This window comes from Erinaceus europaeus, chromosome 11 (genome assembly GCF_950295315.1).
Source record: "Erinaceus europaeus chromosome 11, mEriEur2.1, whole genome shotgun sequence".
NCBI classification, from domain to species: Eukaryota; Metazoa; Chordata; class Mammalia; order Eulipotyphla; family Erinaceidae; genus Erinaceus; species Erinaceus europaeus.
Window position 1 is genome coordinate 108,084,142 of NC_080172.1, and position 24,570 is coordinate 108,108,711.

The 24,570-nt window shown below is 40.7% G+C and overlaps 1 protein-coding gene across 2 annotated transcripts in view; it reads left to right on the forward strand.

Annotated features, from left to right (window-relative positions):
- Nucleotides 1–371: 371 nt before the first annotated feature.
- HS2ST1 (heparan sulfate 2-O-sulfotransferase 1) overlaps nt 372–24,570 on the forward strand; it is a 137,154-nt gene continuing 112,955 nt past the window's right edge. Inside the window, exon 1 of one of the 2 annotated variants that reach the window (XM_060202291.1) lies at nt 372–814. In XM_060202291.1, coding sequence (XP_060058274.1) covers nt 691–814 — 124 coding nt within the window. In that variant the 5' untranslated portion in view covers nt 372–690. The remainder of the gene's footprint in view (nt 815–24,570) is intronic. The other variant, XM_007529959.3, reaches the window with a different exon arrangement.

Below are 24,570 nucleotides of genomic sequence, written 5' to 3' on the forward strand. Positions count from 1 at the left end.
TCCGCTCTGGGTTCCTTCCTTTCCATTCACGACAGTTCCTCGAGCAGCTAAGTCAAGCCCCGCCTCCTTCAGTTTTCGGCCAGCCTCCGTCTCCGGCCAATCGCAGGCCGCCCTGGCTGAGTCCCGTGAGCTGGGAAACCAACCGTAACCCGAAAGCGAGGCGAGCTTGGGGTCCAATGAACGCAGCGTACAAGGAGCCGCGGGATGGGGCGGGGCTTCTGGTTGCCGAGCAGCGTACGTAGATGCGTGCGCGAGGAGGTGGAGGGGAGGGATGGGTAAGGGGGCGGGGCCGAGGGCGGCGCAGTCGCAGCCGCAGCGCTGGCGGAGGAGCGCGCGTCCGCGAGCTGAGGAGGGAGGAGAGGAAGGCTGAGGGAGGGACGGAGGGAGGCGGGCGGGCGCGGGGGTCAGGCACAGACACGGCACAGGGAAGCCGGGCGGCCGCTTTGCGCTGTTTGCTGCGCGGGCTTTTGGAGGCGGCGGCCACCGGCGGCATTTGGCGCCTGGGGTCGGGGGGGGGGATTGTGGGGAGAGGAGAAGGGTGGTGGTGGGGGGGTCGCTGCGGTGGTTCTCTGGTGGTCGCCCTCTTCCTTGCCGGCTCCCCCCGGTGGGCACCTCCCGGCGTCTCCGGGGACCTCCCCCCCCAGCACCCCAGTACCCCGCGGTATGTCTTGATCCCGAGCAGCGGGGTTCATGGGGCTCCTTAGGATTATGATGCCGCCCAAGTTGCAGCTGCTGGCGGTGGTGGCCTTCGCCGTGGCGATGCTCTTCTTGGAGAACCAGATCCAGAAACTGGAGGAGTCCCGGTCGAGGCTAGGTAAGGAGCAGAGCCACTCCGCGCCCCAGGAGCGGTGTGTGGAAGGGGGAAGGGGGGTGGTGGTGGCGGTCCAGATCGGCTTCTGCAAAAAAAAAAAAAAAAAAAAGGGTCTTTTTTTTTTTTTTTTTTTTTTTTGCAAAAATAGGGGCTTTTTGCAAACGTTGGGCATTTAAAACAAAAATGGGGGCATTTGCAAAAATGGGGCTTTTTGCAAGCGGATTAGCAAATCTCTCACCTGGGGTCTGGTTGGGGAGCGGGAGACTGAAGGTCTGCATGCACGGGAGAGGAGGAGAGCGAGCGAGCGAGCTTGGGCTCGGGGCACCCGGGAGCACCCGCTCCAAGAATGGAGGGAATTGAGCTTGAGTGGCATGCTGGAATCTCGAGGTCACGGGGCAGAGGAGGCAAGGTTTTTATTTGCTGACTGTTATTCCAGAGTCGGCATTTCACCCCTAAAATAAATAAATAAATAAATAAGTAAATAAATAAATAAAAATAGAGCCAACTCGGTGGGCAGCGGGTACAACTGGAAGAGACAGAAACACTCAGCTTGCAAAAGCGTCCTCCCGGAAGGCGCACAGAAAGCCCTGGCAGCGGCCGGAGACGGGTGTTGATCCCAGGTTTTGAGACGTGGACACCCGCGTGTGGAATCTCTACGAGACGCGACGCGCAAGGTTCCCCCGAGGGGGCGGGGAGGGGAGGGGTTCACAGGCAGAAATGAGAGGGAGATGCTGGGGAGGAGGGTGAGCAATAGGAGGAGACCTGGAGTGAGTCGCACACTTGCTGAGGGGGCAGCAAGGGACCGCACAACTGATGGAGACGTAAGAAGTGAAGCCGCCCAGGTTGGACAGGAAAGCAAAATCAAAAAAAGCTTCTCCGAGGTGTCCTGAATGAGGAGGCATATGCGGACATCCGAGGGATGCTGAGGATTGTTTTTAAGAATGGAGATCCAGCATCTGTCTTAGCAGGAGGCGGTGCCAACGTGAATTTCAGAAGAGTAGAGAACGCCAGAAGGGAATTTTAAGAGGTTTTAAATCTAGGAAAGGAAAAAGTTCAGATTGTGCAGGAGTTAACCACATAGCTACTATTAAGAACCTCCAGGAGTAAGGAGTGTGCTTGCTTCCTTGCTTGCTTTCTTTCGTCAGTGGCTTTGGTTTGAAATAACAAAAGAGGTTTGAAATAACAAAAAGTTGGGAGTGTGATTCTTGTGAGACAAAACAAAACAAAACAAAACACCCCACAAAACAAACAAAAACCAACCATACACATTGATAGGATAGGTACTTTCAGATTAATTTGGAACTTTTGGTATTTGGAAGAACTAGGCATGCTAAAAGAATGTAAATCATAAATTTTGATTTAAACATGGATATAGTTGTTAGAAATCAGCTCCATCCAGCCTGTGGTTTGAATATGGAAAAGTAGTATTAAAGTGTGTGCTGCATGTAGATATTTTACCTTAGTTTTGTCTAAAATGCCTTTTGAGGACGGGGCAATGGACTAGAAATTGCAGTTTAGACTAAGAAGTACCAGCTATGCGCTACTACGTGGATTCTGATTAGTTTTCAGGAATATGCGTTAGGAAATAATAGAGTCCATGTTAACGGTTACTGATGGGTTTTTTGTAGACTTTGCAGAAAGACGGTTGGCGACTTAAGATAGCAAGTGTAAGAGCATCAGATAAATCTAATTGATAATGCAGCTCAAGTTGAGAAGCTTGCTTTCTACTAGAGGATAAAAGTTACGCTGGATAGTTCTTAAGACATCAGACTCACTTATTGTAACTTTATTAATAAGATGCGTCTTGTATGGTGGAAGTAATGATAATGTTTGTCCAAACGTTTTTTTTTTTCTTTCTTTTTGTTGGATCCATTTAGCAGCATCCCCAGTCTTCCTCAGTAATGATGTGGCTTTATAGCGAGAAAGCACTCCTTAGGCCTGCAAAATAGCTCAGTTGGATAGTGAGCTGCTCTGTCATGTGTGACCCCCGTTCCAGCCCATTTCCCACCACACTGGAGGAAACTTCTGTACTGGGTTCTCTGCCAGTCTCTGCCTCTTTGTCTCTCTCTGAAAGGTATCTCAGCAGTGAAGTGGGGTAATGACACAAAACAAAACCCTCCTTTTAGAGTTCTGAGTTAGAAGTTATATTGAGGGGGTCGGGCGGTGGCGCAGTGGGTTAAGCTCATGTGGCGCAAAGCAAAGCGCAAGGACCGGTGTAAGGATCCCGGTTCGAGCCCCCGGCTCCCCACCTGCAGGGGAGTCACTTCACAGGCGGTGAAGCAGGTCTGCAGGTGTCTTTCTCTCCCCCTCTCTGTCTTCCCCTCCTCTCTCCATTTCTCTCTGTTCTATCCAACAACGAACAACATCAATGATGGCAATAATAATAACCACAACGAGGCTACAACAACAAGGGCAACAAAAGGGGGAAAAATGGCCTCCAGGAGCGGTGGATTCATGGTGCAGGCACTGAGCCCAGCAATAACCCTGGAAGAAAAAAAAAAAGAAGTTATATTGAGATTAAAACATGTGGAGAGTGTGAGTGTGTGTGTGTGTGTGTGTGTGTGTGTGTGTGAAGCAGGCTAAGACCATCACTCTGCACATGCAGTGCAAGGGCTGGAACTCCTGGCCTCCCCCTCTAGCATTCAGGCGTTGCTCTCTACTGTCTACCACTGAGCCACACTTACATGCCACATGGACCTATTTGTTGTATTTTTTGTTTGCATTTCTTAGATGCATTACAAACAGAGCTTTAATTTTTAATTTTTCCTTCCTTGCCTAACATTTTCTTCATAAACACAGTGGTTTATATACGCACAGCCCAAATAATTTTTAACAAGTTATCTGAAGTTATAGAGAGCTATATGTAGAGGATAATGTGTGTTTTTTCCCCTTTGTTTTAATAAGAAACCTTTTAAGTTCTATCAGGAATGATAAATGCCACTCTAAAAATGAACCAAGTAAAGTAGCCTCAACTACAAAGCACTTGATGGAACTATAATTCCCTAGAGATATAAAAATGTGGTGGAAAATGTTTATATTAGCAATCTTTTGATTAAAAAAAAAGGATTCGAAAGGCAGTACTAATATAGATGTTGCTAGTTAGTAATCTTCCAGAAAGAAAGGACAACAGAAGAAGACATCGCTTGACAATTCAGACTCCTGTGCTAGGCCATTTCCATATGTGATATTCTTGTTTCATCTTCCTAGAGCGCCTTAGAAGTCATTTCTCATTTTCATGTAACTTGACCAGGTAGCTAGTCAGTAGCAGAGTCAGTATTGGAAACCAGGTGTGTCTGATTCTAAATCAAGTGCTCCCTTAACAGATTGCTGTTACACTAAGACTTGGCGATTTTAGTAGGTTTTTAAAACTGTAATGCCAGTGCTTCATTGCATTTATTGTTCAGAATGAATATCAATTTGAGGAAATTCAATTTCTAACACAAAGGAATTGCTTTAGTGTAATGTCTGCCTCTTGTTTGTTTCTTTTATAATGAACATAATTCTATTACCCAACAAAATAACTGAAATAGATAGGTTATTTCTGCAACAGAAAAATAAAGGCTTGTTGTTTCCTATACGTGTAAAAACCCAGCATTAAAAAGATCACTCATGTGATCAGTTTGGTTTTTTTAAAAATATTTTATTTATTTATTAGTTAATGAGAGAGATAGGAAGAGAGAGAAAGAACCAGATATCACTCTGGTACATGTGCTGCTGGGGATTGAACTCAGGACCTCATGCTTGAGAGTCCAGCACTTTATCCTCTGTGCCAGCTCCTGGACCACAGGTTGTTGTTATTATTTAGTAGTCCATTTTCTGTCCTATTTTGCATCTCCTTTTTTTTTTTTTTTTTTTCAAATCTGTTATCTGCTCTTACCTTTATGGTGTATTTTACTTATAGTTATCTTTATTGTAATTTTTCATTGATGAGCCATTTATGGCAAATGTCATCTTCATTTTCCCCCACTTTATGTTAATACTTTCTTAATTCTATATTAAATTTGCACATTTTTTTTGAGCTAAAATGTGGCCTTCATGCTTTTCTACTAATCAGAGAGTCCTTTTTGGGTAGAGACAGAGAAGGCAGTGTGAGATCACAGCACCAAAGTTTCTTTTAATACCGTGGGGTCCGTACTCAAACTTGGGTCCTGAATATGTCAAAGCAGTACACTATCCAGCAGCTATTTCATGGTCCCTAGTCAGAGATTCTTTAAACATTAGGTAGCCATTGGTAGATTTCAAAGTGTCTGATTTCCTTGAAATGGTATGCAGAGTTTTAATCAGATCATAAAGGTAGTGTGCAATTCTCTTAGTGGTAAGAATCACTACTCTAGAGCAGATGTTTCATATTTAGTGGCATGTGTATTTCCTTGGCTCCTACAATGTGCAACAAGTGAATTAAATTTAGGATACAAGCAGTTAATTATGGACAACTTTACCTGGTGCTTTGAAAAAACTTACATTTTTATATCACTAAAAATGATATAAAAAGAAAACACTTATTAAAATATTAAAATGTGTACATACTTTTCTTTTTTAAAAATCTATTTTTTTAATTTATTGCCTTTATTGGACAGAGACAGAAATCAAGAGGGAAAGGGGAGATAGGGAGAGAGAGATACCTCCGGCCCAGCTTCACCACTCACAGAGCTTTCTCCCTGCAGGTGGGGACTGGGGACTTGAACCTGGGTCCTTGCACACTGTACCATGTGCGCTCAACCAGGTACACCACTACTCGGCCCCTGTACATAATTTTTTCTGATGAAAGATAGAAGATAACATATAATTACAATGGAAGCCATGTACTTGGGTCTTAGAGCTTTGCATGCCAGAGCTTAGCTCTTTCTGAATCTTAAGAGCACACTTGTTACAGTTGATTGACAGAAAAGTGCATTTTTTGTTATATAAATACGAAAATTATTTATTTGGTAATTTTATTTTCAGTGAAGTCTAAGGATTTTACATAAATCTTCACACACACACACACCCCCCCCCCCCAAGCACCATTCTGTCTGGTGTCAGGGATCAAACATGGGTTCTCTTGCTTGTTCTGGTCCTAAGCAGTTAGATAGTTGATGTATATTCTAATATCACTATGCAAGTTCATGAGTACATCAGAATATAGTATTTTAAAAGAAGGAGATAAATCAGAATGGATATGTGACCTTCATTGGTGACAGTTGCTACTGTGTGTTAAAGCTCTTCCTAAAGTAATTACTAATTTATCTAGCATTTTGCAGTTTTTACAAATGCTCAAAACAGTAACATGTTCCCAAGAATGATTAATAATCAGTCTAAACACTACTTTTCAGAAAACCCCCCTTACTTCCCCTGAGGGATGCACTTAAAGACTTCATATTCATAGTTCACTGTAGCCTCGTGATCTACAGTGATTTACCAGCCTTCTAGTAAATACGTTTACATACCACTTAACCTTTCTGCCACTTAACTAGATTCGCTACTTGCTAGGTCACTTGCTCACCTGATCCTGTTCCTTCATTTGATTAAAGGGGTTATTCTTGAAAATTTTCCCTGTTCTGTAATCTCCATTTCTTTTTGCTAGACTATTCTCATTAATATATGAACATGACTTTTGTTTCATATTATGTCTTCTCTTTATAGTAAGTCTCTAAAAATCACCCTTTCTCTCCCTCCCTTCCTTCCTTTCTTTCTTCCTTTCTTTCTTCCTTCCTTCCTTCCTTCCTTCCTTTCTTTCTTTCTTTCTTTCTTTCTTTCTTTCTTTCTTTCTTTCTTTCGGCACTGCTCAGCTCTGGCTTATGGTGGTGCCAGGGACTGAACCTAGCTCTCCTTAATTGCTAAAGTCAACAGTAATGTCTTCTTAAAAAATATTTTAAGAAGACGGTGGTTGCATCCTTCCAGTTTCTAAGGTCTCACTGAGTCCCCCCTTCAGAATCTTCTTGTGATCTGTCCTGAAAAGTCTTGTTAACTTTACATTCAGAACATATCTAGAACATGACTACTATTCAGCACTTCCACTGTTATCCTAATTCTAGATACCGCCGAGATCTCGTCCTTGGATTCCCGCCATGTCTTAACTAGTCTGCCTGCTTCCACACTTGCCTCCCTATAAACATTTAATATAACAGCCGGAGTGATCCTTTTAAAATGTAAATCAAATCATGTCACCCCCTACATAAAAATCCTTGGAAACTTCCTGAATTAGAATGTCAACTACTTTTAAAACAAATTGCTTTTTTAAAATTTCAGTTTAACACGATAAACCCTCTTGTCCATGCCTCATCTATTAGATGACCATTTGGGTGGTAGTTTTCCCTTTACATGTCTAGGGCACCTTCTGTCATGCGGTTTGGCCATCTCCTTCTCTGCTATTTCAGCTTAGACGATAGGCAAGAACTGTATACATTCTTTGTATAGATAAAGATTTTTCTTTTTTTAAATTTTTATTAGTGATTTAATAATGATTAACAAGATTGTGAGGTAACGGGGTACAATTCCATACAGTTCCCACCACTAGAATTTTGTGTCCCATCCCCTCCATTGGAAGCTTCCCTATTCTTTATCCTCTGGGACTGTGGACCAAAATTCTTTATGGTATGCAGAGGTGGAAGTTCTGGCTTCTGTAATTGCTTCTCCACTCCACATACATGTTGACAGGTGGATCCATACCCCCAGCCTGTTTCTATCTTTCCATAGTGGGGTAGGGATCTGGAGAGGTGAGGTTCCAGGACACATTGGTGAGGTTGTCTGTCCAGGGAAGTAAGGTTGGAATAATGGTAGAATCTGCAACTGGTGGCTGAAAGGCAGTAAGATATAAATCAGAACAAACCGTTTAGTAAGCAGGAACCCAAATGTAGGACTAGAGCAAATGAAATTAGGGGTCTTTAGGTGGGAAAAAGCTAGGAAGGTATATTCCAGGGGGTTCATGACTTCAGTAATTTTTGCCTGAGCCTGGTAGCTAACATGCAGGTCGACTAAAAGTAGTGTCTGGGAAGATGATGTCAAAGTTTAGAGATGAAGATTATTCATTCTAAACATCTTGCCCTCTTACCCATTCAGTTTATTGGTGAGGATTAGTTTCCCAACAAAAGGTGGACAGGATAGGGCCTGGCTATTTTAACTGGTGGTCACAGAAAAACAAACAACTGTGGAAGTGGTAGGGTAAGCCTTTGATTTAAAATGTTGATTAAAATCTTTTGAATCCTATTAATCAACCCTCAACATTTATTCGGACTTGTTTTGTCGTTCAGAGTATTAACTGGGTCAGTGTCCCATGCACATGTGAAAAATGTGTGTCCTATAGCTTGCAGGGTGGGGCACGCTCTCAGTATCAGTAGCATTGGTCTGTAAAGTTGTTCCAGTCTTCTGTATCTTTTATTTTTCGTTTTATTTTTATTGAGAAAGATAGGAAAAGAGGAAGAATCAGACATCCCTCTGGTACATGTGCTGCCAGGGAGTCCTCATATGAGCTTTACCCCACTATGCCACCCCCCAGACCACTCTGCCTGTTAGCTTCGTCAACTTTCTAAAGGAGGTTTGAACTCTGATGATGATTTTGAGTTTGTCTTTCTCTGTCTTGTATAGAACTGGGACTTTGCGTAGGCATATGACTTCCTCCTTCCTGGGCTGACCTTTGCTTTGCTTTTTTCTTTTAAAGATTGTAGAGGGTGACCTTTTTTTTTTTCTTTTTTTACCCCCAGGATTATTGCTGGGGCTTGAAGCCACTGGAGGCTTTTTTTTTTTTTCTTTTTGTTATTGTTGTTGTTGGATAGGACAGAGAGAAATCAAGAGGAGGGGAAGATGGGGGAGACAGACATCTACAGATCTGCTTCACCGGGATCCTTGAGCTAGTCCTTGTGCTTCACGCCATGTGCACTTAACCTGCTGCGCCATCGCTGAGACACCCCTCCCCCTTCTTCATTCAAGTAGCTTCCCTGAGCAACAAGGAGAAAACACTGTAGCACCATTCAGCTTCATTCCCTTGGGTCCATGGCACTCTCATGTGGCTCTAGGGTTTGAACCTGGGATTCTGTGTGACAAAGCACAAACCACTCATTGTTACCTACTTCTCCAGCCTCTGCTTTCTTGCTCTCTCTCTTTGGAATTCAGTTGATGTTTTTGCTGATACATATACTCTGAGGCTCTGTGATTAGTTGCCTGAATGTTGAGGTGTTGAGACTTGATTCATTAGCCTCTTTTCTTTATGAAATGACCCTCATTAGCCTTCTCACTTTTCTTTATTCAAACCCCATTTAATTTGATGTTCAGATAGCCACTTCAGATTCCTTCCTTTTTTTTAAATTTATTCCTACCAGTGTTATTGCTGGGACTTGGTGCCCGTACTACAGATCCACTGCTCTCAGAGGCTATTTTTTTCCTTTTTTCCTTGCTATTTTATTAGATAAGACAGGAAAATTGAGAGGGTAAGGGAGACCGAGACTTGAAGATCTGCTTCACAGTTCATGAACATCCCCCCTGCAGGTGAGGAGCTGGGACTTGTACCCTTGAACATGGTACTCTACTCGCTCAACCAGGTGTGCCACCACCTGGCCCCTGCCACTTCAGTTTTCTTTTCTTTTCTTTTTTTCTTCTTCTTCTTATTATCTTTATTTATTTATTGGATAGAGACAGCCAGAAACTGAGAGGGAAGGGGAGATAGAGAGGGAGAGAGAAAGAGAGACACCTGCAGCCCTGCTTCACCACTTGTGAAGCTTTCTTCCTGCAGGTGGGGACTGGGAGCTCGACCCTGGGTCCTTGCTCATGGTAGCATGTGCACTCAACCAGGTGTGCCATCACCCAGCCCCTGCCACTTTTTTTTTTGACCATGCACTGCTAAGTGCTGATTTATGGCAGTGTGGGGGATTGAACCTGAGACTTTAGAGCCTCAGGCATGAGAGTCTCTTTGCATAACCATTATGCTTAACCCCACCCTTCAGTTTTCTTTTGATTAGTCTCAGTATGGTATATTTTTTCTCATTCTTTTAATATTAATTTTATCTTTGTGTTTAAATTAAATTTCTTTTAAGCAGCATATAGTTGAGTTTTGCTTCCAACAGTCAGAATTTCTTTAGTGAATGAGGGTGCTTAGAGCTATTCTTATTATCATTACTATTATTTTATATTTATTTTCCTTTTTTGTTGCCCTTGTTTTTTTTATTGTTGTTGTAGTTATTGTTGTTATTGATATTGTCATTGTTAGACAGGACAGAGAATAATGGAGAGAGGAGGGAGAAAGATAGACACCTGCAGGCCTGCTTCACTGCCTGTGAAGTGACTCCCCTGCAGGTGGGGAATCGGGACTTGAACTGGGATCCTTATGCCAGTCCTTGTGCTTCATGCCACCTGCGCTTAACCTGCTGTGCTACCGCCCAACTCCCTATTACTATTTTTTTTAATTTATTTGTTTTTGGATAGAGACAGAAATTGAGATAGGGAGAGAGAGAGGGAACGAGTCAGAGACACCTGCAGCTCTGCCTCACCACTCATGAAGCTTCCCCTACAGGTGGGGACCAAGGACTTGAACCTGGGTCCTTGCACACTGTAAAGTGTGCCACCACCTGGCCCTGAGTTATTACTATTACTACTACTATTGCTGCTGCTACTATTATTACTACTACAACTATTACTTTATTAACCAGAACACTACTTGGTTCTTATGATGGTGTGGGGATTGAACTTGGGCCCTTTGGTATCACAGGCATGAAATATTTTTGCATCACCATTATGCCACCTGCTCAGCTCTCATCTCTCTTTGCATGTGGCTCTCCAGTTTTCCCAGCTTCCTTTGTTTTTCTGTTCTCCACTGTACAGTCTTGACTTCCGTGTCCTAGATTCACTAGCTGTATGCTTGCATCTATTTCGGAGCCTTCTGTTCTTTTTCTCTTTGTTTATTATGAAGCTGCCTTCAGTTGCCAGCAGTCTTCAGTTCAGTGTAGTTCCAGTGGTTTTTTTTTTTTTTTGCAAAGCATACCTATCTTTTAATGAAGTATTGCATGTTTCCAGTGTGTATACCTGGCAGAAAACCAGCTTAGTTCTGTTGTTTTCTCCTTGGAATTGCTGATTATAAAGACCAAGTTGACATGACCTTAAAGTATATTTTAATAGATTGCCTCTGTATTAATGTTGCATAGTACAGGATAAAAACCATTTACCCTTTGGTTATGTCTTACTGTCTCTAAATAGGTTGTCAAGTTAGAAAAAAAAAAGGGGGGGGGTGTATCTTTTGCTCCTGGACTTGAAAATTGTGAGTGGTAGCTTTTCTTTAACTTGGGATGATCCTGCCCAGCTGTGTCTGATTGAAGAGATGCCATCGTGTTTCCTTTCCCTCCTTTTTTGGCTGGGTCTTAAAGTAGAATTCTGACTAATTAACCCTGTGACTGTTTATGATCATGATTCTTCATGAGCACTCTGACTTCACTTTTTTTTTTCCTCGCTTACTTTAAATCTCCCTTTATCATCGGACCCATGCCTGTTAGGTAGTTTTCTGCTTTTTCCACCAGATGACCGACCTTCATGACTTTTGAACCTTTGTCTGTAACCAGCAGTAGTAACTAGCATTTATTGATAAACTATTCTATAGCGGGGATATTTTTAATAATGTGTATAATTGCTTGTCAGATGTCTGATGTTTATCTAGCCTTCAGTTACTGGGAATATCAAATGGTCTTTAAATGCTATAATGAATGGAAATTGTATAGTATAAAAATGCCACAGTTAAAGTTGCTATTAAGTGTTAGTGGTCTTATTCTCATTGCTCTTGTGTTAATAATTCAGTATGGACGGAGTCAGGTGGTAGCGCGGCGGGTTAAAGCGCAGTTGGCGCAAAGCACAAGGACCAGCTTAAGGATCCCGGTTTGAGCCCCTGGCTCCCCACCTGCGGGGGAGTTGCTTCACAGGTGGTGAAGCAGGTCTGCAGGTGTCTGTCTTTCTCTCCCCCTCTCTGTCTTCCCCTCCTCTCTCCATTTCTCTCTGCCCTATCCAACAATGAGGACCTCACTAACAACAATAATATCTACAACAATAAAACAACAAGGGCAACAAAAGAGAGTAAATACAAAAATATTTTAAAAAATTCAGTATGGAGTGTATTTGTCACTGCGGTGTGCTTTCCCCTGCTCCACGTTGTTGGATAAGTATCTGGATAAATAAAGATTCTACATGAGTTACAAATTTTATCTTCAGATTAATTACTTTCTTTAGAAGGAAGAATCGCTAGCAATTATTATTATTTTTGCTCTATAGATAGAAATCAGTTTACTTATATATGAATATAAAATAGAACAACCATTTTAATATTACTGAAGTGTTTTCACTTTCTAATCCTTTCCAGTTTGCACTTAAAGATGATTAAAAAAATTTTTTTTAAATATTTTATTTTTATTTATTTATTCCCTTTTGTTGCCCTTGTTGTTTTATTGTTGTAGTTATTATTGTTGTTGTTGGATAGGACAGAGAGAAATGGAGAGAGGAGGGGAAGACAGAGAGGAGGAGAGAAAGATAGACACCTGCAGACCTGCTTCACCGCCTGTGAAGCGACTCCCCTGCAGGTGGGGAGCCGGGATTGAACCGGGATCCTTATGCTGGTCCTTGTGCTTTGCGCCACCTGGGCTTAACCCGCTGCGCTACAGCCCGACTCCCCAAGATGATTTTTTTTTTTAACGTAAGATTTTATTTACTTATTAATGAGGGAGGTAGGAGGAGAGAGAAAGAACCAGACCTCACTCTGGCACATGTGCTGCCGGAGATCGGAACTCAGGACCTCATGCTTGAGAGTTCAAAGGGTTATCACTGTGCCACCTCCCAGACCACATTAAAGATGATTTTTTTAAAAAAATATTTATTTATTCCTATTTGTTGCCCTGTAAAGATGATTTTATAAATTGCAAATTAAACTTGGATTGTGATGTAATTTTCTGTCCATGCATGTACAACATACATTAGTGAATACTTTTTTAAATATAGATTTCAGCATTTATTGAGGGTAACTTATGTACATTGACTCCATAAAGTTTAATTCCATGCTATTGCAATTTCCAGAAGCTCCCTCTGCTAGTATCAGCAAGAGATAGCAAAACCCCCTTTTCTGATCTTGTTTCTCAACTTTTGCCTGAGAGTGAGATCATCCCATATTCATCCTTCTGTTTCTCACTTATTTCACTTAACATGAATTTTTCAAGGCCCATCCAAGATTGGCTGAAAATAGTGAAGTCACCATTTTTTACAGCTGAGTAGTATTCCATTGTGTATATATACCACAACTTGCTCAGCCACTCATCTGTTGTTGGACACCTGGGTTGCTTCCAGGTTTTGGCTATTACAAATTGTGCTGCCAAGAACATATGTGTACACAGATCTTTTTGAATGGATGTGTTGGGTTCCTTAGGATATATCCCCAGGAGAGGAATTGCAGGATCATAGGGTAGGTCCATTTCTAGCCTTCTGAGAGTTCTCCAGACTGTTCTCCACAGAGGTTGGACCAATTGACGTTCCCACCAGCAGTGTAGGAGGGTTCCTTAGACCCTGCACCCTCTCCAGCATTTGCTGCTGCTACATATTCTGATGTATGACATTCTCACAGGAGTGAAGTGAGTCTCATTGTTGTCTTTATTTGCATTTCTCTGACAATCAGAGACTTGGAGCATTTTTTCATGTGTTTATTGAAATTTTTTAAAAGCATTGATGATAGAGTAATGAAGGGATGAAAAACTCAAGCCTGTTTCTCTCTCCACTTTGTAAATAGTTTTTGTCATAGTTGCTAGGTGCCTGCACAACGAATCCACTGCTTCTGGAGGCTACTTTTTCATTTTTGTTGCCCATTGTTGTTGTTGTTATTGTTGTTAATGCTGTGATTGTTGTTGGATAGGACAGAAAGAAATGGAGAGAGGAGGGGAAGACAGAGGGGGAGAGAAAGACACCTGTAGACCTGCTTCACAGCTTGTGAAGTGACACCCCCCCCCCCCCCCCCCCGCACGTGAGAAGCCTGGGGCTTCAACTGGGATCTTTAAGCTAGTCCTTGCGTTTCGCACCATGTGCCTTTAATCCTCTGTGCCACTGCCCAGCCCCCTAGCATAGATTTAATATGTTGAATGTATACTTTTTGGAAATGACCAAAAAACAATGGGGGCAAATAATCTTCCTGATTCTAACGACTTTTTTTTTTTCTTAATCAAAGTAAAGCTGGTTTGTCACACTTTAGTTTAACAGTTCTGCAGACTTATGTACATATACACATCTGCAATGCATGTGCAGATGTTTATGTTTACACACCGCCTACCACGTAACTCTTTATCCACTATTAGGTTGGAGAGGAAAGAAGGGAAATAGATACAGGGCCATGTGATGGTGTACCAGCTAAAGTAACACATTGCCACATGCAAGGACCCAGGTTCAAGTCCCTGGGCCCTACCTTCAGGGAGTGGTGGTAGGTAAGGTATAGTTGAAGTTCCCACAACCTGTAATCCGATGACTTTGTCTCAGTCTCCTAAGCATGAGTCTGTGTCTTTTGGCATTGACTTTCCTGAGTTCCTAGCTGCCTGGCATCTTCTGTGTGAGTCATATAGTGGGTGCGTATGGAAGTAAAGCTCCAGAAAGTGCTCTTCCCCAAGACTGCTGTCCCCTGAGTGTTTCTGTGCTGAAACTAACTCACACTGAGCTTTTGGCAGATTGTCGGTTACAGTGGATATTCCTAGACGTACTAGCCTGAGCTGTGGACTAGCAATTCTGGACTTCTGGTCACTGGAAAATGTAATTCTCTCTGTATTCACTCACCTCTCTCCAGTTTGTAGGGGGTTAAGGCAGTAGTTTGCCCTGTGCCTGAGTTCTTTATTGATTTTCTAGATAGAGACAGAGAAGGCACTGAGGGAGAAGGAGAGGGAGAGAGACTGAAGCTCCCTTCCGTGTGTTGGGCTGGGCTCAAATCTGGGTTGTGCACATGGCAAAGCAGCACCCTTGCCTCTCAGCGATTTCAGCGTCCACATTCTAATCTGAAATGAATCCTGTCATTTAATCTTCACGATCTCTGAGACAGGTGGGCATTGATACTTTTCCTGTTTACAAACGAGTACTGAATTAATTTAGGTTAAATAGTACATAAATTTAGCTTAATCATATGTTTCAATTAAAAACTATGTGAAGGTCCCACAGCTTAGGAATGAGCTCAGTCTTCATCACAAAACCTCTTACTTGTGGTCCAGGAGGTGGTGCAGTGGATAAAAAGCATTGGACTCTCAAGCATGAGGTCCTGAGTTCAATCCCCGGCAGCACACGTACCAGAGTGATGTCTGGTTCTTTCTCTCTCTCCTCCTTTCTCATTAATAAATAAAATAAACCTTATTTTGCATTTAGCCAGGCTTTGGAATTACCTCATCCTGTAACACCAGAAAAGATGGACTTCCAGCTACTCAGATGAATTTGATTTTAGTGCGTCCTGAGCATACTGAAGTTGCATATCAATAAAGCTCAGACACTTTTTTTTCTTTTCCAAACTGATAATTTAGTAGTTATCAAAAATGTGTTTTTTAAAGGATGGAAGTTTTTTTTTTTTTTTTTTTTTAGCTGCAGCTTTTTTTCTCTTCCTTTCACAGATGTTTGTTGGGAGAGATATAGTTTTGTTAAGTATCCACATATGTCACATTTTTAAAGTTAGGTATGAATTTCAGTGTAGGAGTGCAAAGAAGTTAATATTTATTTGTAAACATAAAGAACAAGATAAAGCTCTTGTGGACTATCAAATATTAAGTCCTCAGCAGTTTAAGTTCACTATGCATTCTTATTTCTGACAATTATAAGATGTCAAGGGAGTCAGGCGGTAGCGCAGTGGGTTAAGTGCACGTGGCGCAAAGCACAAAAACCAGCGTAAGGATTCTGGTTCAAGCCCCCAGCTCCCCATCTGCAGGGGAGTCGCTTCCTAAGCAGTGAAGCAGGTCTGCAGGTGTTTATCTTTCTCTCCCTCTCTCTGTCTTCCCCATCTCTCTCCATTTCTCTCTGTCCTATCCAACAATGACATCAGTAACTACAACAACAATAAAAAAACAACAAGGGCAACAAAAGGGAAAATAAATAAATATAAAAATATGTCAAAATGTTGCTATGACTTTGAATAAAATGATAACCTTTTTTTTTATTCAGAGGAACCTTGCGGGACATTTTCCTTAACCTTCTCCCCCTACCCCCCAGGAGAAGTAGTGGTTTATTCTCTGACAATTTCTGACTTACTTTGTGGGAGGAAAGGGCTACTTTTTTATTCCAAGCCAAAGTTTTTAAAATTTTCTTCTTTATGCCACTTTTTATTTTTACTTGTCAGATTGTCTTTTCTTCTATCAAAGTATGTGTATATCCCTTCAAAATCTGAGGCAGACAGTGTTAAATTTTTTGGTGTCCTTTTTTTTTATAAAGTATTTATTTTATTTGATAGGACAGAGAGAAATTGAGAGAGGAAGGGGAGATAGAGAGGGAGAGAGAGAAACCTGTAGCACAGCTTCACCTCTTGTGACATCCCAGGTGGGGCTTGAACCCAGGTCCTTGCACACGAAATTTGTAAATTCAAGCAGGTGTGCCACCAGCCAATTCCTAGGTGTCCTTTTGTTGTTGTTCTCACCAGGGCTTCATCACAGAGACAAGAGACAGAGGGAGACTTCATAGCACCGAAATGTCCTTGTGTGTGGGGCCTTTAACCTGGGTTCCCTTCACAGCAACGCAGGACTCTTTGCACTTGAACTTTCTCGCCAGCTGCTTTTTTTAGGAATCTTTATTTTTTTTGCCTTGCTATTAATTGGTATAGACCCTTCCACCTATCTTATATTTCTTTCAGTAGTTTAATTAGGCAAGATATGCCTGCTTACTGTTATAACTATATAGTGCATCCTTTACAAAGCATTTTAGTTTTTTAAATATATTTTTGCTTATTATTGGATAGAGACAAAGAGTGACTGAGGGGAGACAGAGAGATACCTGAAGGCCTGCCTCATCGTTTATGAAGCTTCCCCCCTGCATGGGGGGGGAGTTTGAACCCAGGTCCTTGTATGCTATAATGTGAGCATTTAACCAGGTGTGCCACTGCCTGGCCCCCCAAAGCATTTTATTTTTGTTACCAAACTTTGTTACATGTGTAGTTAAAACAATACTTCATTCCTAATATCTAGTCAGATCACTTATTAAATGTTTTCAGTTTGAATAACAGTAAGCTGTTATTGTGAGCGTTATCACTTGAAAACCTTTTGGAAGGAAGGTTGAATTTGTATGTTGATTTACTTTTTTTAAAAATTTTTTAAATTTTATTTATTTATTCCCTTTTGTTGCCCTTGTTGTTTTATTGTTGTAGTTATTATTGATGTCGTTGTTGTTGGATAGGACAGAGAGAAATGGAGAGAGGAGGGGAAGACAGAGAGGGGGAGAGAAAGACAGACACCTGCAGACTTGCTTCACCGCCTGTGAAGGGACCTGCCTGCAGGTGGGGAGCCGGGGGCTCAAACTGGGATCCTGACGCTGGTCCTTGAGCTTAGCGCCACCTGCGCTTAACCCGCTGCGCTACAGCCCGACTCCCCATATGTTGATTTCTTATGGTCAGGAGAAATGTGCATTGGTACAAAGTGTTTACTATTTCTCATTTGGACTGTTTTTGTCCCCCACCCCCCTCCAGGAGTTCTGTGCTAATAAGTTAATGAGAAGCTGGGTCAATTTTTTTTGGAAAGTAGCTTGAAAAAAATGGAATTAAAATGTAAATAGACTTTCCCATAAGAGGATGGGGACATTTTCCATGTTTGATTTTAACACTGTTGCTTAATTTTAAATAAGAATCTTCCTTCCTAATACTTAGAATATCAATCGCTTTCAATTGAATTGCTGTGAATAATTTCTTCTGACCATTTCTCTTTAGCTTTATTAGTCTTTTTTCAATTGAGTTCTTTATTCTTGCTTGCTTTTGACAACTTTTTTTTTTTGGATGGCGAGGACTCCCTACATGGCTTTTGTGATAGATTCATTATAAAAAACAGTAGGATAAATGTTCACACTCCCTTCTTTTGGCTGGCTTGGGGTGAATTAGTGAAGGAAAAAGAAAACCGCCCCAAACAGTGAATGTTGGCAAGTATTTAGGTATTTCTTTGGTCTCATTCCTTAGCTCACTTCAGTAAAAGCTTATGAGTAAGTTTTTCCCACTCTCAGAAATCTGAGCTTGAGAACAGTGTGTGGGTAACTGATTAGTATCCACTGCACAAATGTGTTGGATGGATTACTTGGTTTTTCAAGCGTCTAGGAAGTGTCAGAAGAGTATAAATGCAAACCGCTATTACGATAAAGCAAATACTGCTTTGAAAAAATCATTTTAACTGGTAGAAGAAACTTCCTGTAAGAGCCTGAATTTGAGTTTCTGTATGGCCTTTCACTTTGAATACTAATTAGTAGTTGAACATATGTAAAGCTTAAGTGCTGTTTAAAAAATACATAGTTGTGAAGCACTTATGCAGACGAATGCAGTTTAAATTTTTACATATAAAGAGTTAGGAGGGCTTCTTGAAGTTTGCTTCCTGGCTTGGTGTTTTCTCGTTGATAAGAGAAAATTAAAATTTAGTCCATTAAAATTGAGTCTTTATTAAGGCATTGCCGGTGTTTTCTCTCACACTTATTTTATAGATTGACTAGTTTCAGCTGTACACTTTTATAATCAGTTGCAAAAAGGTGTTTCTATTCCTCCCAGTTCTGTGGCCGATGTCTCTCTGTCTCTCTCTTTTTCCCTTCCTCCCTCCCCTCTGTGTAACAAGCCTCCCCTCTGTGTAACTTATCCCGGGTTCATGGAAGTTCTGGGGATGGAACCTGGGTTCTTAGTGCCTCAAGCATGAAAGGTTTGCATAGCCATTATGCTGTCTCTTCAGCCTGTGGCTTTTCTCTTAACCTGATCAATTTGCTTGGAATTTGTTTGGTGGGAAAATTAATTTGTTGGAGTTTATCTCAGATCACTTAGAAATAAACTCTGTGTTGTCCTACTCTGTCTGTCTTAATGCTTAATACTTAATACTTTGCCGAAATTATTGGTGTCACTGGGGAGGTGCTAGTGATTAGACTGCCCTCTCCTTTCAGCATCTGTAGCTGTAAACAAGTTAATAAAACCAGAATTCTTCTATGACTCTGAAAAGAATGTCCATTAGCACTAGAAGGTAAAAAAAAATGCTCGTGTGCTAGTCAAAAATGTGTAGCCCAAACACCTATATATATACTTTAAAACTAAAGATAAAAATGTTCTGAAGGGTAATTTAAGGGGCTTCTCCATGGGCAGTTACTGTTCCAGGGTAATTCTTGGCAAAACAAAGTGGTTTTTATTTGGTGTGTTCTTGTTTTCTGAAGGGCTTCCTATGTTGTCATGCTACGATGTTTCTTTTATTTATTTATTTATTTGTCTGTAAACTATCTTATGAGTTGTGCAATTATTTTCCAAACTATTTCTTCTTTTCCCTCGCCCAATATTTCTTTTACATGTGGAATTTTCATTGGTGGTGGGGATGGTGTATCAAAAGAGACGTAGAATTTTATGACTTTTATTTATGATTTTTTAAAAAATTATTTTTATATTTTTGTTGGATAGAGACAGAAATCGAGGGGGAAGGAGGGAGGTAGAGAGGGGAAGAGACGAGAGGCACCAGCAGCACTGCTTCAGCACTCGAGAAGCTTTCCCTTTGCAGGTGGGGACTGGGGACTTGAACCTGGGTCCTTGAGTATTGCAACATGTGCGCTCAACCAGGTGCACCACCACCCAGCCCCTATTTATGATTTTCTTTTCAGTGGTATACGTACTGTATAGTCTCTGTACCTACCACTAGGTTATTTACATTTATTCTCCTCAGTTTCTTCCCTTTTTCTGCACAGGTAAACTGTATGAAGTTTATACACTTCAGAAATGTTTTCATGGGAGTTGGGCGGTAGCGCAGCGGGTTAAACGCAGGTGGCACAAAGCACAAAGACCGGTGTAAGGATCCCGGTTCGAGCCTCCGGTTCCCCACTTCCCCACCTGCAGGAGAGTCGCTTCACAAGCCATGAAGCAGGTCTGCAGATGTCTTATTTTTCTCTCCCCTCTCTGCCTTCTGCTCCTCTCTCCATTTCTCTCTGTCCTATCCAACAACAATGACCTCAATAACTATAACTACAACAATAAAAGCAAGGGCAACGAAAGGGAATAAATATTTTTTAAAAAAAGAAACATTTTCATAAACTACATCATGCTCAAGTTGAAATGAGTGAAATTCAGAGGAAAACAGTTCTGAGCAGAAACTCAGTGCCACACTCAGAGGTTATTAATAATGATAAAACGAATTCTGCACCTCAGTTATTTGCATCCTTCTGTATCGAGATGTTCAGTACTTGTTTAAAGACTTTCCTGTTAAAAATTGTAAAAGCATGTGAACTTAGTAAGAGGACACAAAGGACTAATTCTGCTTTGTTAAAACCTACTAATGTGTGTCAAAATGTGATTATGGCTTGTTGACAAGGAACCATTGGATGAACAGAATTCAGTGTTTTATGGGACTAACTTGTTGGCAGGCACAATTAACAGTGCCAACACCACTGAAACCAGCCAACTCTTTTATCTTCAGTAAGTACTCTGTCAAATAAGACATCAGTCCCTTTAAATTTTAGGTAATGAATAGAATTCATTTAGACTTTAATTTACAATGTGCAGCTCAGATAGGTTATCTTTGATTAGATTATCTTGGTTTTAAAATTTTTTTTGAATATTTATTCATTTTCCCTTTTTGTTGCCCTTGTTTTATTGTTATAGTTATCATTGTTGTTGTCATCATTGTTGGATAGGACAGAGAGAAATAGAGGAGGGAGACACAGAGAGAGGGAGAGAAAGATAGACACTTGCAGACCTGCTTCACCACTTGTGAAGCAACTCCCCTGCAGGTGGGGAGATTATCTTGGTTTTTAATGCTGTTCTATTCATCTGCAGGAATGCTGAAGAGGATGGAACAAAGATTGTAAACCTGTCTAGACTTCAGAATCATCTGTGAAGTTATATCAGGGTGAAAAAAATGAAAAATTGCTTATTGCTTTTAAGAAAACTAAATTTTTGGAGGACCTTTTTTCTGAAGAACTGGTTTAATTATTGGAGAAAGTGAGAAAGGATCGATGTGTTGGGGATGGTGACAGAGTTCTCCTCCTTCACTAAACTGGGGCAATGGACCATCTTCCCTGTAGCCCCACATTGTGCAGTCCAGCTGTCAGAGGAGAAATAAGCTTTTCCTTGAGAAATGAAGTCTAGCATCATACTCAGTTTCTTTAAAGTAACTAAACAGTATTTATTCTGGTCCCCAAATGAGCTTCCTTTCTGAACTCGACTTCATTGGCACCTTAACACGCCCATATCAATTAGTCTTGGAAAGTAGGAGTCATCCTTGATTCTTTTACCTTTTATATAAAGTCAGTCACCAAACTTTTCAGGTTCTAACTTGGTCTCTTTCAGGGTTACCTTAAGCACTACATGCCGTAACAAGCTTTAGATACACAGGGTTTCTTCCTGCTTCAAAAGACTATTATGATGACCATTAATATTTGAAATTAAATGTTGGAATGTAGGATTGAACACTTATGATAGAATATTAATGATAAACTTTTGTTTTTATTTTATTTTATTTTATTGTTGACCAGAGCACTGCTCAGCTCTGGCTTATGGTGATACAGGGGATTGAACCTGGGACTTTGGAGCCTCAGGGATGAGAGTCTCTTTGCATAACCATTATGCTACCTACCCCCTAATGATACATTTTGAACAAGAAAACACTGAATTTTAGATCAGATACCTAGAATTTCAAAAGTCATTTTCAACCGTCTAATTATTGCTAGTCTGTTTGCAATCACAAACTATAAAAAGGGGCTTGGTTTTATTTGATGTAGTGTGAGTTGTCTGGGAGGGTGGGTATGAAAGAGTTGGAAGCACCTGGTTGAGTGCACACATTATAGTGTACAAGAACTTGGGTTTGAGCCCCCGTCCCCACCTGCGAGTGGTGAAGCAGGACTGCAGGTGACTCTCCTTCTTTATCTCCCTCTCCCCTCTCAATTTCTCTTCGTTTCTGTCTAATAAATAAAGATGATCAAAAAAAAAAAGAAATAGTTTTGAGGACCAGGAGCTTTTTAGTATTTTGACTCTAGGTGTGGTAGAGTTTACATTGAAATATAAATCCACAAATGATAAATGACAAAATGACATAATTCTTTTGACCTAGGGATTATGTATATGAAACTAGTAAATATTGACATGCTTTCCTGAATGGTCCTTGGTGTTTACCATATATTTGTTTATTTGCTAATGGTAGAAGGCATAGTTACTTGAAGTCTGTATAGGCTTCTAGGGGCACCACCTTCTCCCTCCCCAGCATTGAACTTTTCTTTCTTTTTTTTTATATATTTATTTTATTTATTCCCTTTTGTTGCCCTTGTTGTTTTATTGTTGTGGTTATTATTGTTGTTGTCGTTGTTGGATAGGACAGAGAGAAATGGAGAGAGGGAGGGGAAGACAGAGAGGAGGAGAGAAAGATAGACACATGCAGACCTGCTTCACCGCCTGTGAAGCGACTCCCCTGCAGGTGGGGAGCCGGGGTTCGAACCAGGATCCTCATGCCGGTCCTTGTGCTTTGCGCCACCTGCGCTTAGCCCGCTGCACTACAGCCCGACTCCCTGAACTTTTCTTTCTTATGCTCATGAACTCAGTCATGATGTGAACCTCCTGTGTACACTGGACATCCTGCTACCTTTGCCTCATTTTCATTATAAATTTAGTTTCGACTTGAAGTTTTTGTTCACTTGGCTGATGTCTAATGTTCAAGCTGTCACTTTCTACTTCCTACAAAGTCAGCACCTGCTATCTCTTAAGAGTCTTCTCAATTTTCTTGGGAGCTAATAATTTATTTCCCCTGAGCACCAGCTGCAGTCACTGGGACTGACTGATTTTTCTGAAGGGAGTAGATACTTGATGTTCTTTTGAAGAAGAATGGAATTTGATTAAAGATTTTAGGAAAGGAAAAGTATTTGATGAGGCATTTAGGAGAGATGGAAGAATGATCAGAAATATGAAGATAAGACATACTCAGTATGTGAATTATCATATGGTACAGTGAAACTGTATCATATTGTTTGGCTGTGATAGGGGCTGTCATTGGGAAATTCAAATTCATAGAACTCAGTAATATCTAAGTTGTTATTTAGTGTTATCTGTTGTTTATAAAACTTTTGTGGGTGTAACTGTGTTAGGCCCTTCATGAAATATTTTCAGTTACTTCTTAGAAACTGTAGTCTCAGGCTAGGAAGACAATTACCATAATGGTTATGCAAAAAAGGATTTCATGTCTCAGGCATTAAAGGTTCCAGGTTCAATCTCTAGCACCACCATAAATCAGAACTGAGCGGTGCTCTAGTCTTTCTGTGTCTGTCATTAAAATAAGCAAAGAATTCAAACAAAACAAACAATAGTCTGGTGTAGAAGAAGATAGTATCATCTGAAGAAATTGGAGTTTAGGTTAAAACTGATTGAGCTACTAAAAAAGTTAGATTTGAATCTACATTTCTTCTAATGTACTGTCTTCTAACGCATGTAGATAAATAAAGTTGCTTTGCAGTGAGTGACCTAGATTTTACACATGAAATTTGCAAAAATCTTGCCCTTGTCCCCATGGTGAGTTGATTGCTATTATATTGGATTAAGGGAAGGGCCAAGATAGTAATGCGTCAGCAAAGCTACAAGTAGAAATCCACTACACGGGAACATGGACCAATGGCATGAAAAAGACTATTTTTGACAGAAAAAATAATAATGACTTCTTGATATCTGAGACTTAATAAAAAGATCAGTGTTCTAGAACAGATATTGAAGGCAGTGTTCTGTAATGTAGTCAGTTTCACAAAGCTGTCTTCTTAGAGTTTCAAAAATGAAAATGGAGGCCATACAACTGAGGGGTTATTGAGTGTGAGGGCAGGTGGCTAAATAAGTAATTTTTATTCAGAAGTAAAACTTAGACTGTATCAATTGTTGACCTATATACCCTTGACATAAAACTTTTCTTGCAGAGTAGGTATGATTGATGTAGTCTGTACACACAAGCTTATAAGTTGCATGCATAAAAATAGGTCTGTATGCATACTGATATTATTAAATGTGATTTCCTTACATCTCTGTTGATTGGACAGGAAAGGGACTTGAGCATCAACTGTTTTGGGTTATCAACCAAAGAGTAGGTCCCTTGCTTTAAGGAATAAATAAATACACAGTTGATAACATTGATATCTTTTCTGAAAATTCAGAACTTATTTTATTTCCTTTTAAATCCAAGGTTGTCCCACATCCAGAAGAAAGTAGGCTAATGGAATTCCTGCAGGTAAAGATAGGATTTTTCTAGATGAACAATTCTTGGGGTAGATTATAATTGCTTCAAAAGGAACTAGGTCCTCACAGTTCTTTAAGACATAGCATGGCCTAGACCCTCTCAGTTAGAAGATGGCTTTGAACAAATATGCTAGTTCACTGCTGTGTTGATGGAAAATTATCAGTAAATCTCTGGTAAAAATTTGGTTATGAGCAATATAAACCTGTCTTAAAGAAATACATGGTAAATGAACTTCCCCCCCTTTCAAATTATTTCCTTGGGATGCCTTCACTTACGGTTTCTGTGATCAAACTTTTTTGCTCTGCTATTTTGATTTAAGAGTTCTTTAAAAGGATAACTTCCAGTTTACTTAAAAAGCATTTGCTTCTTTTTATAGTGCCACTTAAGAAACTTTTTCCACTAGGAAACTTTTTT